At 44.4% G+C, this 15,850-nt stretch overlaps 1 protein-coding gene across 2 annotated transcripts in view; it reads right to left on the bottom strand.

Annotated features, from left to right (window-relative positions):
* VPS26C (VPS26 endosomal protein sorting factor C) overlaps positions 1-14,860 on the bottom strand; it is a 45,929-nt gene extending 31,069 nt beyond the window's left edge. For both annotated transcript variants that reach the window (XM_032276907.1, XM_032276909.1), the window contains exon 1: positions 14,367-14,860. In XM_032276907.1, coding sequence (XP_032132798.1) covers positions 14,367-14,423 — 57 coding nt within the window. In that variant the 5' untranslated portion in view covers positions 14,424-14,860. The remainder of the gene's footprint in view (positions 1-14,366) is intronic.
* Positions 14,861-15,850: the final 990 nt, after the last annotated feature.

Below are 15,850 nucleotides of genomic sequence, written 5' to 3'. Positions count from 1 at the left end.
AGTTGGCATAATTATAGGCCAAAGTAATGATTGTGGAACACAGGGAGTCCGCCAAAGAAAATGTTCTGTAGAGCCAGCCCACACTTACACAATGAACAACCCAAAGAGCCATCAGAAAGAAATCCCAGTCACAGTGAAATCATGTATGAATGATAAATAATAGTGCAGTGTTCAAATCCCAGCCAGGACACAGGCAAACTTCAGAGTAAGAAGACAACAGATGAGTCTAGCAGCAAATGAGGCTGATGGCCTAAACAGCCCTTGCTAAAAAGGAAGAGCATGGCTAGCTGGGGTGGCTCACACCATAATCCCAACCCACTTTGAGAGGCTAGGATGGGAGGATCACCTGAAACCAGAGGTTTGTGGCTGCAGTGAGCCATGACTGTGCCACTGTGCTCCAACCTGCATAACAGCGCAAGACCCCATCTCTAAAATAAGTAAAGAAAGAGCGAGCTCAGGCCAGGCACAGTGGCTCATGCCTGTAATCCCAGCACTTTGGGAGGCTGGGCAGGTGAATCACCTGAGGTCAGGAGTTCAAGACCAGCTTGGCCAACATGGTGAAACCTTGTCTCTACTAAAAATACAAAAATTAGCCAGGCATGGTGAAGGGCACCTGTAATCCTAGCTACTTGGAAGGCTGAGGCAGGAGAACTGCTTGAACCTGGGAGGCGGAGGTTGCAGTGAGCCGAGACATTGCACTCCAGCCTGGGTGACAAGAGCGAAACTGCCTCAGAAAAAAGAAAGAAAGAAGGGAGGGAGGGAGGGAGGGAGGGAGGGAAAGAAAGAGAAAGAAAGAAAGAAAGAAGGAAAGAAGGAAGGAAGGAAGGAAGGAAGGAAAAAGAAAGAAAGAAAAAAAAAGAAAAGAAAGAAAGAAAGAAAAGAGGAAGGAAGGAAGGGAGGGAGGGAAGAGGAAGGAAGGAAAAGAAAAGAAAGGAAGGAAGAAAGAACTCAGCAAAAGAGCACTGTAGGGCAGATCATGTGTTAATTAAGCAGTACGGAGCAGGGTCTCTGCTTCAGGTTAATCCAGGGTGGGATCCGGGGACAGTTCACCTAAGGCTACCTTATGAAACTACCGTGAGAGGCAGAGAATGTCCCGTGGTTAATTCTGGGCATTGTTCACAGGACAGCAGACAGTCTTTTATATTAGCTATATTTTCTTAGCAAGTAAAAATATGTATTTTCAATTTACAAAATGTTTTTTTTAAAACCTGAAACATACAAACTATCACGACTATATTTTTTTAAATTAGAAAAAGTGTATTTTTTTTCCTGATGAAGAACAAAATTTCTGCCCACCAGCTCCTCATTTTCCACGGACAGGACTTCTGCTCCTTTCCCAAAGATGAAGATCTGGGTTTTAGAGAAATTGTCTTAAATAATTATTTCTGATAAAACAAAGGAAGAGCTAATTTTGGGCTGATATCACGCCTGGTATGTGACAGTAAAACCATAAATGTAAATAAGATACTGTCATGGGGGATGGTAGTGAGGACGAAGGGAACTCAGCCATCACTGGAAAGCACGTGAGCCAATGCTACCTGCCACCAGAGCCCTCCCACAGGATCAGAGCACAGAGGGCAGGTGTAACCCTCATGGCTACCCAGAGGTAAATTCTGTCTGAGCATCAGTAATTCAGGGTCAGGACAGCTTGACAAAGCCCAGGTTCCTACCAGGAGCAAAAGGGCCACAATCTCATGTTGCCCTTCCTAGCTTAAGTTTCCAGGACAAGTAGGACAACAGTGAAGGTCTCCAGGGCCCACCAGCTTTTGCTGAGACTAGTAGTCCAAGAACACCAGCTGAGTATATTCTCAAGGAGGAAAGTAGCAGAAACTATCCAAGGATAGTCAGTAAAGTGGTGGGTCTGTACCTTTTTGGTTTCAGTGCTCCAGCAAATAAATGCAAAATATTTAAAACCTTATTCTATGCACTGCATTTTTCCACCCCTGAGATGGAAGCTGGAGTGCAGTGCCATGATATTGGCTCACTGTAACCTTCGCCTCCCAGATAGAAATGATTCTTCTGCTTCAGCCTCCTGAGTAGCTGAGTTTACAGGTGCCAGCCAACACACTCAGCTAATTTTTGTATTTTTAGTAGAGATGGGGTTTCATCATATTGGCCAGGCTGGTCTCGAACTCCTGACCTCAGGTAATCCACCTGCCTCGGCCTCCTAAAGTACTGGGATTACAGGCATGAGCCACCATGCCTAGCCCTAGGCACTGCATTATATCTGAAAGCTAAGAGAGCCTGTAAGTTTTGACCTAAGACCAAATTAAATGGGTTGGCATGAAAAAGCTTCAACCTTATTGGCTCTGGACTTTACAAGAGAACCACTGGGCCCAGACCTGTGAAGACACCTCAGCAGCCATTTTGGGATGTGAGCAAGAGTCAGGGAAGGCAGGGAGGAAATGCAGATTCTCACTTAAAGTAGAACAGTTCTGATTTTATCTGTTTATAAAATAAAGCATTTTAATATGTATTATTAAAAATTGACATATTAGAATTTTATGTAAGACTTTATTTAATAAAATGGTTTCATTGTTTTTTTGGAAAATCTTTATCCTAAGCAATGTTCATTTTATTGACCTATTTATGAGGAAACAACCATTTGTAACTTACCAGGTGAAAGGTAAAATATATTTTCTGTCACCTTGGGAAAGGCACTGTTTCTCTGAGCCTGAATTTTTTTCTTCCAACAAATGACAGCAAAAGCTCTCCTTTACAGACAGAAAAAGCCCAGGCAGTCTTCTTCATGACTGCCCACCATATAAACATGTCCATAAAGTGTTCTGTGTGGACAAGTTAGAAGACAGTAAGAAGTATTTTACAAAAATTTCATCTTTACATATTTGTGTTTGTATGAAAAATACGCAGAAGGACATACTCTTTTTTTCTTTTATTCGTGGCAATAAATTTAAGTTTTACCATTTTATAATTTAAAAATGCAAACATGGAGTTGGGATGGCGGTTGGGAGGCCGAGACTAGATCGCTTGGGCCGACAGGTTTGAGACCAGCCTGGGCAACAAGCGGAAACCCCGTTTCTACAAATAAAAAATTAGCCGAGCGTGGTGGCACGTGCCTGTAATCCCAGCTACTCAGGAGGCTGAGGCAGGAGAATCGCTTGAGCCTGGGAGATGGAGGCTGCAGTGAGCCGAGATCGCACTATACTACTGCACTCCAGTCTTGGGTGACACAGCAAGGCTCTGTCTCAAAAAAAAAAAAAAAAGAAAACCAAGTAAATGTATGTAAAAAGAGGAATTGCAGCTTCCTAAAATAAAAAAGGATGAGGATCTGAGGTGAACCGACCTCTCCCTGAGCTCTGGACAGGCAAACAGGCAAGGTTTCCCTCTGAGCTTTGGCCGTAGCGGCTTCTGGTGGGCGAGCCCCTGTCCACAGATGACGTTGGACCATGCTTTTCCGAGGCGTCGGGCACATGTGCTCTCGGGGAGGGGACGCACGTCAGCCCACATGGCCAATGGCTACCAAGTTAGTCTGTTTTCTGGAAACTGAAACCTAGAAAAGTAACTGGGTTGGGGTGGGGGTGTCGCCACATGCAGTAAAAGCGCTGTGTGTCTGTATAACAACGACCAACCTCGTCTCTACTAAAAATACAAAAATTAGCTGGGCAAGATGGTGTGTGCCTGTAGTCCCAGCTACTCAGGAGGCTGAGGCAGGAGAATTGCTTGAACCCAGGAGGCGGAGGTTGCGGTGAGCCGAGATCGTGCCATTGCACTCCAGTCTGGGCAACAACAGCGAAACTCCGTCTCAAAAAAAAAAGAAAAGAAAAAAGGAACTTATTAAACGGGGAGCGTTAGGGTGCCACAAACTCCAGTGCAGTTGAAATGAAAGTGGAAAGCAAATGGCAAACTGGCATCCCCTTCCAGCTTTTCAGGACCCTGCCCTGCTAATGGGCAGCCCTGAACAAGGGCGGAAGAGAGAACTGGAGAGGAGGGAAAGGAGTGGGGAGCTAGGGCACCAGAGGCGTGGGAGGACAGGGACAAAGGGGCAGCAAGGACAGCGGCAGCCACGACTTCCCAGGACAGGGGACAGCTGGGTCCGGCAGAAAGGAAGATCGGCGTTAAATGGATTGGAAAGCGAGTCCAGACAAAACAACGGGGCTCTACTGAATCCAGGTGGAGCACCAAGCAAGGACTGGAGCCGCAAGGCAGGGGACGGTGAAGCTCCTTGCAGCTCCCACCTGCCTGCAGCGCCCACCAGCCTGCGCTGTGCCGCACATGGTACCCGCGGCTCCAGCTGGACAGTGTGTGGTGGAGACGAGATCATCGCAGAGAGACTAAACGGCCATAGCACGGGGAAGGGTTGCTCACATAACCCTATGTCGTTCACACTACGAGGTTAACCGCCATAAGATCTGCCTGCAGTCAGACACAAACCCGTTCTAGGAAAACGTTGCCCAGCGACTTCAGTGTGGCTGACTTCAGTGAGTGCAGCTGACCCTGGCGCCCGGCCCCGCCTTGGGGTCCGGCAGCAGCACAGATTGCGCAGGAGGCGCGCTGCAAGCATCTTTTCCTGATCCGCGCTGCAGTTCCCAGGCCGGTTCCATCAGGCTCACAGAGACTGCGCACAAAGCGTCTCCGCGCCCTGTCGTTCACCTTTAGACATACAGAGCTGCATTCCACCTTTTAATGTTAAAACCCAGCACCAAAACGAACACACAGTGTTACGTGTGTTACCTCTGTGCATGCGCCGGGCATTCCACGGGACCCCGAACCTCATGTCCGTGCACTGGGGACCCCAGGCTTAACTGCTTTCGTTTTCCCGGAAGCTACGTGTCTTCAGACTACATATTGTTTCTTGGAAAATAAAGTTTCCTCCTTTTTCCTTTTTCTTGCGGGCATTTGTTAACAGCAGAGGTGTAGACTTCTAGATGACATAAGGGAGGGGCCCTGCACTGCGGACTAGGCAGAGGAAAAGACCACCACCCTGAGTGAGGTTGATCTAGCAAGCTGCTTGCAGGGGTTGAAGGGTGTGCAAGACAGGCTGAGACCTGTCCAGTATCGAAACACCCCGTTTGAGCATTGGTCAAGCAGGCTTGACCAATGCTCAGGCCCAGGCTGGTACAAGATCTGCGGCAACAAAACACCAAGTGGAGAGCTACATGAACAATTTTTATCCCATCCCAGTTTTCGGACAATCTCGGACAATTCCGAAAATGCTTCTTATGCATTATATAAGAGTATAGGTTATGATTTAGCAGACAAGCTTTTTCAGGAGTATTAGGTTATCTGCGGAAGAAGAGACCTACTTAAAGTTTAGATGACGACATTCTAAAAAGGTTCATACCTCCCAAAATTATCTTAAGATCTCTCCTAGCTCAAATATCTAAATTTTATAACCTGAGTCCTTATAACATTCACTATAGCTGATTATTTACTAAGGATCCAGCAGGATAAAGTAGAATACTTAAGCTTTTTTTTTTTTTTTTTTGAAAAAAACAAAACACCATTTTAGCTTTGCAATTTTTGTTCATAATAATGAGCTGTTATGTATAGGGTTTCTCCTTTTTGTTTTTAAGAAGAAATAATTGGCAGGCCAATTCAAGGCAGTACAGAGGTCCTTAAGGTAACAGTAGTCAGTCCACAGTATATAAATTTCTTCTCATTGTAACCTAGCTATGCTGGGGAGTAAATCTCTTATTTATGTTTCTCACAACCATAATATTTAACTGTCATTTTCATGAGTACATGTGCCAGGATTTAAGAACGTAAAACATTCTAAATTTATAAAAAGAAATAAATTATATTTACACTACAGAAAGATTTACTGCAGGATTTTTCTAATCAATAAGCTCCCCTATGGTGTTTCAAGACATAAAGTAATTTACAATGCATTTGAGTCCAACTTTTTGATCAAGAACACATCTACTGCACTAAACAAAGGAGCATGCAGCAATACCAAAATTGCACTCGGCTCTCAGGGCCTAAAGTGCTGTAACCTCTGTATGTTCTCCTTGGTCACTGACCCCCCTTCCTCCAAGTAGACAGTGGGAATATATTTGACAAGCACTCATTATGCCATTTGGAGGGTGTACCAACAACGTGACTAGCATTGTGGCAGACAAAGGACAGTTCTAAGGGCAAACAGACCTCAAAGCGTGGAAAAAACATAATGTTACCACCTACTACTGCGACCCCCACTAGGTGTTGGAAGCTAGAATAAGTGTCTTAAAACACTATCTAATTTAATTTTTAAAACACAACCTTTGAGTAGGTATCATCTCCATCCTACAGATGAGAATTAAGACCCAGAGAAGGCACACTGAATCCTGGATTTAGGAATAAAAAGTTCAAATATTTGCTCTTATCAGTGCCGCTGGCATGTCTCTGAATTCCCTGGGTCTCAGTCTTCTGAACCACAAAATGAGGAAAATGCCACCTCTTAAGAGTATATGGAAGGATTAAAGCACTCTGTGAGATGGAAAAGGCTATCCTAGTCTGCCTCATAATAAAACAGTATTAGTTAGGTGTTTCCATGGGAAATTTAATCTTTCACTGGAAGTATGGAATTATGGAATTTTTAACACATTTCTGATTATCTCATACCACACATGGGTCTTTGGAAACAGAAGTCAAGTTTTTAGGCCAGGTGTGGTGGCTCATGCCTGTAATCCCAACACTTTGTCAGGCCAAGGCAGGAGGATTGCTTGAGGCCAAGAGTTTGAGACCAACCTGGGCAACATAGCATGATTTCATCTCTATTTTAATAAAATACTTTAAAAAGAAGTTTTCTAGCCAAGGGGAAGGATGCTTAGGGAGAAGTTGCCTCGAAAGCAAGGCTGCAAGCTTGGAGAAAAGGTCTATGTTTACACTGAGGCACAGGAACTGGGATGAAGGCCCTGGGAAATCAAATCCCAGACACTTTTCTATTATATTCTATTACTGAATCAGAGAGAAAACCACATTTCTAGGAATTCTGGGATCTCTACTCCCAATTTATTTGACTCATGATCTTAAGAATGACTATCCCAAAGCAAATACAAGTAATGGAGGGTCCAACGTGTAGCTCTGGGGATGTCAAAATAAGAATAAATCTTACCAACATCTGTCTAGCATTGATACCTAGAATATTATTTATAGTTACAAAGCAAAACCCATAATGTGCCTACAATACCATAGTTTCCCCTTTCTGATCAATGCATTTATAAAACTATCAGTCTTACGCATTTTGTTTAAATGTTTTAAGGTCTCAACTCATCATTTAATAAACAGTATTTGAGCACCTATTAGGTGGCAAGTACTGCCAGGCCCAGGAATACAAAGATACACAAAACTAAATACTTTAACTGAGTGGACATATACATAGAACAAATTCACTACAACAGAAGGTAATCAGTGCTTGACAGAGGTACATACAAAATATGTTTGTAAACTATTGCCAGTTATTACTAAATTTTGAAAACATTCGTCTGTTACTCTGTTCACTTTGTTTCTTTGCTGTGTAGAAGTTTTTTTAGCTTGATGTGGTCCCATTGGTCCATTTTTGCTTTCACTGCCTGTCCTTTTAAGGTATTGCTCAAGAAATCTTTGCCCAGACCAATGTCCTGGAGCATTTCCCCAATGTTTTCTCTTAGTAGCTTCGTAGTTTCAGATCTTAGATTTAAATCCTTAGTCCATTTTGATTTTCATTCCCATGTTCTTCTGTCTTTTCCTGACAATTAGACTTGACATTCCATTATCCCATCATAATCTCACTTTGTTACTCTTTTTCTAATTCTGCTTGTAAGAAATTTTCTGAAATTTAAAGATTACAATTAGGAATTGTTATAAAGCTATGTGTGACACGAGTTGCTGCTATAACAGAAATTGAAGCACGCATTTCTAAACAACTCGTCAAAAAAACCATAATGGAAATTAGAAGATATTTTAAGTTGTACAATAATAGAAAATACTATCAAATCTAATCTTGTGGGACACAATTTTCAGACATGGCAGTGGAACATTCTCTTGGGGTCTTCTGACATCCCCACAGTGCATGAGGTTACTAAACCATGAAACTTCATCAGGGTCCTTTGGAGTAGTGTCTTCTCCCGAAATCTAGGTGGAGTGATCCTACTTCCAGTCTCCTCTCCAGTGGGACCTGGGTAGGGTTATGAGGGTTTGCTTTACAATAATTCACTCACCTATTAAAAACAAAAAAAGTATGGTACAAAGTACTACTTTAGAGTAGTAGTCAGAAATGTCTGCATTTTTTTGGCTTACAATTCAATATGCTAAACAGCCAACTTACAAAGTAAAAAAAAAAAGAACAGAAGAACAGAATAAACCCTAAGAAAACAGAAGTATTTTGGAAAGATAGTCAACCTAAGCCACATTAAAAAATTGGTGTTGCTGTCGGATTAGATGAGGATGAGCAACTATAAACACCTGGTCAATCGAGTAAAAGAAATGGTCTACAGGACTCAGATTACGCCCCAAATGTCTGCAGTTTCTTGTTCACTAGGTTTACACTGTCTATTCCTCATGACTGAAATCAACAGTGCATGGTGGGCACTTAGTTTAACACTTGATTTTCAAACGAGATTCTAACACTTCACTTTCAAAACTAGATTCTAACACTTAGTTTTCAAAACTAGGTTCAATGAAGCCCCAGAAGGACCCCTAGCTTCTCCCTTTTCCCCCAAAATGACTATAGCCTACTTTATACTCCATCATACACCACAGATGCTCTTATTCAAGCACTTGATCATCTTTTTAGTCATCTTTCATTTATATATTTGCCTATCTCTACTAACCTATAACTCTCAGGAGATCAACAGACATCAGTTGAATGAAGCTGATTGATTAAATAATATCAAAAAGAATGGGACTGATGAAAATGTTGTGATATGAAAAGGTATCCAAGATAAAGGCACATTATTAAGGAAATGAACAAGTTGCGTGTGTGTGCACACGTGTCTGGAACAGTATACAAACCATCAGCTGATACATCTAAGGGCAGGACGGGGGATCTGGAGGAGTAAAGAGACTTGATTTTTCTTTGTACCTCCTTCTATAGCATGTTAAGGGTTTTTTTTTTTTTTTTTTTTTTTTTGAGACAGAGTCTTGCTGTGTTGCCTAGGCTGGAGTGCAGTGGTATGATCTTGGCTTACTGCAACCTCCGCCTCCTGGGTTCAAGTGATTCTCATACCTCACCCTCTCAAGTAGCTGGGATTACAGGTGTGCACCACACCTGGCTAATTTTTGTATTTTTAGTAGAAACAGCGTTTCACCATATTGGCCAGGCTGGTCTCAAACTCCTGGGCTCAAGTGATCTGCCTGCTTTGGCCTTCCAAAGTGCTGCAATTACAGGCATGAACCACCATACATAGCCGGGATGTTATAGTTTTAACATGTCATGTATTATGTTTATATTTTTTAAATGCTTCAACTGTCTTTTTTTTTATTTTTTTTTTTTTGAGATGGACTTCCACTCCTGTTGCCCAGGCTGGAGTGCAATGGTGCAATCTCGGCTCACCACAACCTCCGCCTCCCTGTTCCAGCAATTCTCCCGCGTTAGCCTCCCAAGTAGCTGGGATTACAGGCATGCACCACCATACCCAGCTAATTTTGTATTTTTAGGAAAGACGGGGTTTCTCCATATTGGACAGGCAGGTCTTGAACTCCCGACCTCAGGTGATCCACCTGCCTTAGCCTCCCAAACTGCTGGGATTACAGGCATGAACCACTGTACCCAGCCTAATTTTTTAAAAATAATTTTCTCAATGAGCACTTTTACTTAAAAAAAAAAAAAAGAAAGAAAATAGAAAGTCAATTTTAAACCCAAGCATAACTTAGGTTTCTCTGGTGTCCACAGAATCAAGCCATTTTCAAATGCTTCCACAACTAAGATACTGAAAAGCACAATAACAGAATCGCCACATATTCAAAGTAGAAGTCATATCAGTCTTTTTTCACTAAAATATCACAATGTTATTCAGAGCACTCCTAGGAAATGAATTTCTATATTACAATCTCCTGTATTTTGCATAAAAATGGCCACTCCCAGGAAGACAGAATAATAGTGTTCAATGGACGTGCTTTGAACTGGAACTGATCTGAGTTGGCGTCCATACTCTTGTCATTAGTTGGGTGGTGAAATTCTTCAATTTGTCTAGCTGGGTTATGAAATTTTCAACATGTCTAAGCCTTCATTTCCTCATTAGAAAAATGAGAGTGATACTGCCTGGCTGTCAAACCCTACCCCAGAACCTCTGCTGGAACTTTATAAGCTTGCTTTATGTGCTTACACTGACAAACACGTTTCACTTGAAAGACAATCACTTATGACCTCAAGCCTGGGACATTACTGCTTAGGATCAGGCTAAAGTGAGTGGCAGCCACCTCAAGCAACCCATGAGAATTGTAGGCACAGTGCTCTGGCAGGCTCATAGATAAGCCAAATCTTTGGTAACTGAATCTTTACTGTCACATTGAGATGTGGAGAGAAAACAGAAAATGTGTATGCTATCACCTCCACTTGCAGCCAGCTGGGGGTGAGGAGGGTAGGAGAGAAGGGCCGCTTCTCCCATAACCATAATGCAAACTAGACGTGACACAGGCACTGTCTGCAGTCAATGGGGCCTCCTTGAGGAACAGGCAGCAAGGGTCCTGCTATGTGGGGCTTGGAAAGCAGCCATGACAGTGCTGGCTGCCTACTTCACCTACCCTGAATCACAGATCATGGAGTCTACTGCAAGAGTCATGGGCACACACGTCAGAGATTTTTGTCAATTGATTAATTAGTTTAATAACTTTCTCTTTTCTGTTTGCCTGTTTAAAAAATATAGCAACCATCTATTTACAAGTTATACTGGTTTTTCTTTTATATTCACCATATAAGGTTTCCTTTTAAAATGCATGTAAGTGTAAAAAGTGACTGAAGGTTGAAAGAAGCTGCCTTAAGCCATCAACTGCAGATTCTGTTCCTGATACTTGCACCAGGAGATGTAAACTAGCGGGACAGAGCCGACTTCGTCTTAAACTTTGCCACCCACAGGAAGTGGTCCTGGCTATGTATGACTTCTGCTGGGGCAACTTTACCATTCCATTGCTTGCATCTTTTCTAATGTACTTTTTATTACCTTTTCTAATGTACTTTTCATTAATCATACTTTAAACCACAGAAAATATCTCAGCATCCCAGCTGGAGTAATATTTCTGAAGAGAATGTGCTAACTTGTTGATGAAATAATGAATACTAAAGTTAAATGCATATAGTTTCCTGTCACTGCCCTCCCATTCTTATCTTGAAACATTTCCAAGCTCCAGAACGGTTACAAGAATATAAAGCAGTAGAGAAATTGGAACCCCCATACAGTGCTGGTAGACTGTGAAGTGGTGCAGACACTTTGGAAAATAATTTGGCAGCTCTTCAAAAAGTTCAAGTAGCTGAGGAAAATCTACTCCTAGGTACATACCCAAGAGAAATGAAAACATACTCTCACATAAAAACTGTGGCTCACACCTGTAATCCCAGTACTTTGGGAGGCTGAGGTGGGCGGATCGCAACATCAGCAGATCAAGACAATCCTGGCCAACATGGTAAAACCCGTCTCTACTATAATACAAAAAATTAGCCGAGCATGGTGGCGCGCACCTGTAGTCCCAGCTACTCAGGAAGCTGAGGCAGGGAATTCACTTGAACCCGGGCGGCAAAGGTTGCAGTGAGCCAAGATAACACCACTGCACTCCAATCTGGCAATAGAGCAAGACTCCGACTCAAAAAAAAAGAACTTGTACTAGAAAGTTCGTAACATTATTAATAGCAAAAAGGTAGAAATAACTCCAATGTTCATCAAGAGATGAATGGTTAAACAAAATATGGTCTATCTATACAATAGAATATTATTCAACCATAAAAGGAATGAGAAACTGACACATGCTGTGACAAGCATGAACACCGAACATAACTCGAAGTAAAAGAAGCCTGTCAGTCAAAAGGGCCACATATTGTAAGATTTCATTTATAGGAAATGTCAAGAATAGGCAACTCCAGAGACAAAGTCGATTTGTGATTGCCAGGGGTCAGGAAGGAGAGGGAATGAGGAGTGACAGCTAATGGGTTCAGGGTTTCTTTTCCGGGTGATGAAAATGTTCTAAAATTACATCATGGTGATGAATGTGCAACTCTGCAAATACACTAAAAAACTACTGAATTGTATACTTTTAAAGGGTAAATTTTTTATTTTAAATTATCTCTATAAAGCTGTTATTTTTTAAAAAGAATACAAAACAGACCCATGTAGCTTTTTTTTTTTTTTTTTTTTTTTGAGACGGAGTTTCACTCATGTTACCCAGGCTGGAGTGCAATGGCGCGATCTCGGCTCACCGCAACCTCCGCCTCCTGGGTTCAGGCAATTCTCCTGCCTCAGCCTCCTGAGTAGCTGGGATTACAGGCATACACCACCATGCCCAGCTAACTTTTTGTATTTTTAGTAGAGACGGGGTTTCACCGTGTTGACCAGGATGGTCTCGATCTCTTGACCTCGTGATCCACCCGCCTCGGCCTCCCAAAGTGCTGGGATTACAGGCTTGAGCCACCGCGCCCGGCCCATGTAGCTTTTAACTTCATTCAGCAATTGTTAATATGTTGCCACATTCACTTTCTTTCTCCCATACACACACATGCATGAATATATGTGCACACAGTTTATGGCTAGACACTTTGATCCTAAATACTCCAGCATGTGGAATATTCTCCTACATAACCAAAATATAAATATTACACTGGAGAAATTCAACACTAATACACAATGATTATAGTCCATATTCAAATTAATATTTTATCAGAAATTAAGCATTCTATTTGGTTCTTATGTCCCTTTAGTCTTTTAGTCTAAAAAAATTATCTTGCCTTTTTTTTTTTTTTTTTTTTTTTTGACATTGATCCAGGCTACTTGTCTCACAGAATGTCCCTCTATTTGGATATGCCTGATTGTTTCCTTATTAACTGATTGGATTAAACATTTTTGGCAGGAATACGACATAGGTGAGTTGTGACACTCTCAGTTCATCAGGCCAAGGGGTGTCAAATGTTAGTCTCAATAGTTGTGATGGTAAAGTGGTGTTCATAGTTGTGCTTGGTTACAGTGTGACTCCATTATAAAGGTAGCTTTTTCCTCTTTTTTTTTGAGATGGGGTCTCGCTCTGTCACCCAGGCTGGAGTGCAGAAGCGCAATCTCGGCTCACTGCAACCTCCTGGGTTCCAGCTATTTTCCTGCCTCAGCCACCCGGGTAGCTGGGATTACACACGTCCACCACCACACCCAGCTAATTTTTGTATTTTCAATAGAGAACAGTTTTGCCATGTTGGCCAGGCTGGTCTCGAACTCCTGACCTCAGGTGATCTGCCCCCCTTGGCCTCCCAAAGTGCTTGGAATACAGGTGTGAGCCACTGTGCCCAGCCTGCTTTTCCCCTTTGTAATTAACCATCAAGGGAATGACCATTTGAGCTTGTGTAAATACCAGGCTTCCCTAGTTGTCTTTTGCCCAAAAGTTTTAGCATCCATCCAAGACTTTTGTCTGGTATTCTGTCCCTTCTGATATTACTTTGCATTAATATGACCAACCACTATCAATTTTATTAGAAAGAGTGTTGGAGCTAGCTGTGATTTCAACCCTAGCTGCACATGTATCACCGGTATAGCTGGGAGTAGAGCCCGAACAACTATATTTTAAAATTCCCCAGGTGACTGATTCTGATGTAAAGGGTTGAGATTCCCCAAGTTAGAGGAACCTTACAACACCCTCATTTGCAAATAAGGACACTGGCCCAAGGAAGTTAAATGACTGACTGGCCAATGTCACAGAACTTGTTAATGGCATAGTCGAGATTTTACTTTAACAGAAAAAGGAGTAACTGTCATAGTATTTTGTTAAAAGTGATTGCCACCTAATATATGCTGCCGCCAGATGTACATATTTCTGCTTCCAAGGTTAGTTTTAGCTTTCGTTCATTAGATCTTCATTAGGAGAGAAGGAAAGGGGAGTCTGGGCGTCAACTCTGTCCTCAGCGCTCACAGCGGCAGTTCAAGCCTGAGGGCCCAATGCCCACCGCTGGGTGTGCAAGGGGCCAGACTGGGAGAGCCGCAGCCCCGATGCCCACTGCCTGCCCCGCACGTCCCGCAGATGCGGCGGCGGCGGCGCCGCCTCCCTCGGGGCACATGGCAGGGCAAACGGCCCCGCGCGGGAAGCACCTGCCGGGGACGCACGCACCTGCCGGGGACGCACCCACCTGGCAGAGACACACCTGGCGGCACGGCCCTGCCCCGCCCAGAGACGCGGGACGTGCGCAGGGCAATGGAGACAGGGGAACCTGCAGACCCGCCCAACCCCACCTCCACCCCTACCCCACACCAGCCCCCACTTACTCCGGCGTGATAAACTTTATTCGCTCTTTTAATCTTGATGTCCAGGGCCGTCCCCATCTTCAATCCTCCGTAGCAGCCGCAACTTCCGGCCGCGCGTGACCCCGGGGGAACAAGGCGCGCCCCGCCCCTCCGGCCGGGCCCCGCCCCTTCCCTCTCTGCAGACAGCGGGTCACGTGACCTCGCAACTTGTGTCCCACAGACTCCTCGGCTCCGAAAGGCTATCGCCCCACGGCTCCCTCCTTCCGGCGCGGGAGCGGGCCTGAGCGCGGGCAGAAAGGCTGTCACCCTTCGCCCCGCCCCCTCCAGGCGTGAAAGGCGGGATCAGACTAGCCCCACCTTTTCCGTAGAGACAGTCTTACGCCGGAAATGCTCTTTTTCTGTCTGGGTTAGCGTAGGGAGGGAGGAACTCTCGGCTTTCCCGGCGTGCTTCGCGGCCGTGGACGGGGCCGAGGCCTTCTCCCGGGCGCAGGCAGCCCTGGAGGGTTGAGGCTCCCGTCAGGCTGTGCGGGGCAGGGAGGTCGCACTATGGAGTTGTCTTTCAGGAGGTTATAACTTGGGAATGCCTGTCCTCCTCAAATGTCCTTAATTTCCTCAACTCTAGCCCTTCCCTACTTTCTCCCTAAGGTTCTGAGAAGCCAGCGCCCCCTTTTCCTTCCGCTGCCGGGCGCCGCTCCCTGCCCTTCTTCCCGCGAGAACGGTTCCGGTCACCCTCAGGGGCGCGGCCGCTGCGCTCTCGGCCAGCAAAGCGCTGATTGGCGGGCGGCTCGGCTGCCCCGCCCCCGCCCGCGCCCACCGGGCCTCGGGCCGAGGTCTCGGGAAGCGCTGGGTGACCTCGCTCAGCTCCGAGCCGCGCGGCACTGGGTCATCCGGCAGCCCGGCTCCGCGGGCCGCGAGGGATTGTGGGTGCTCCCTAGGCCTGTGTCCTGGAACCAGGTGTTAAATATTCAGATCCCTGCATCCCGCGCCAGAGCGTGGAAAGGCACGGCCCACAGGTTCTGGGGCTCGGAGATTGGTTGCGAATGAAAGACGAAGCTTAAGTGAAACTGCCTTTTCTTTTTATTCCCAGCAGCAGCTGACCCCAGATATAGCTTGTGGGGGTAGGGGCGTTACTGGCTTCAGGCAGGGCCGGCAGTGCACCGTTCACACACTTCGTTTATTGAGTTAAAATCTCTGGTAAATGTTCTAAATGAGGATTTTGCCAATAAGCAGGTCAGATTTCATTTTGGCAAATGATTTAATGCGGCGAAAGTGCTTTTTGTTTACGTTCGTTGCTTTTTGTTTAAATTCTTTGATTTGATCATTGTTTTCAAAAGTGCATTACTTTTGGGATGACATCAGAAATTCTCTGTAAAACGATTGCAAGAATTAGTATCACGAATGCCTCCCTCTTGAGAATTTAAAGTGTTTTACAGGCCAGCAGTGATGGCACTTCAGCTACAATTGTTTTTGAAGGTTAATAAATGGTACATTCAAATACTCAGGTC

The sequence above is a fragment of the Sapajus apella genome, unplaced genomic scaffold (genome assembly GCF_009761245.1).
Source record: "Sapajus apella isolate SASKATOON/1434 unplaced genomic scaffold, GSC_monkey_1.0 scaffold8, whole genome shotgun sequence".
NCBI classification, from domain to species: domain Eukaryota; kingdom Metazoa; phylum Chordata; class Mammalia; order Primates; family Cebidae; genus Sapajus; species Sapajus apella.
Note: the sequence above shows the minus strand (reverse complement) of the source record. Positions and strands in the feature narration are given on the sequence as shown.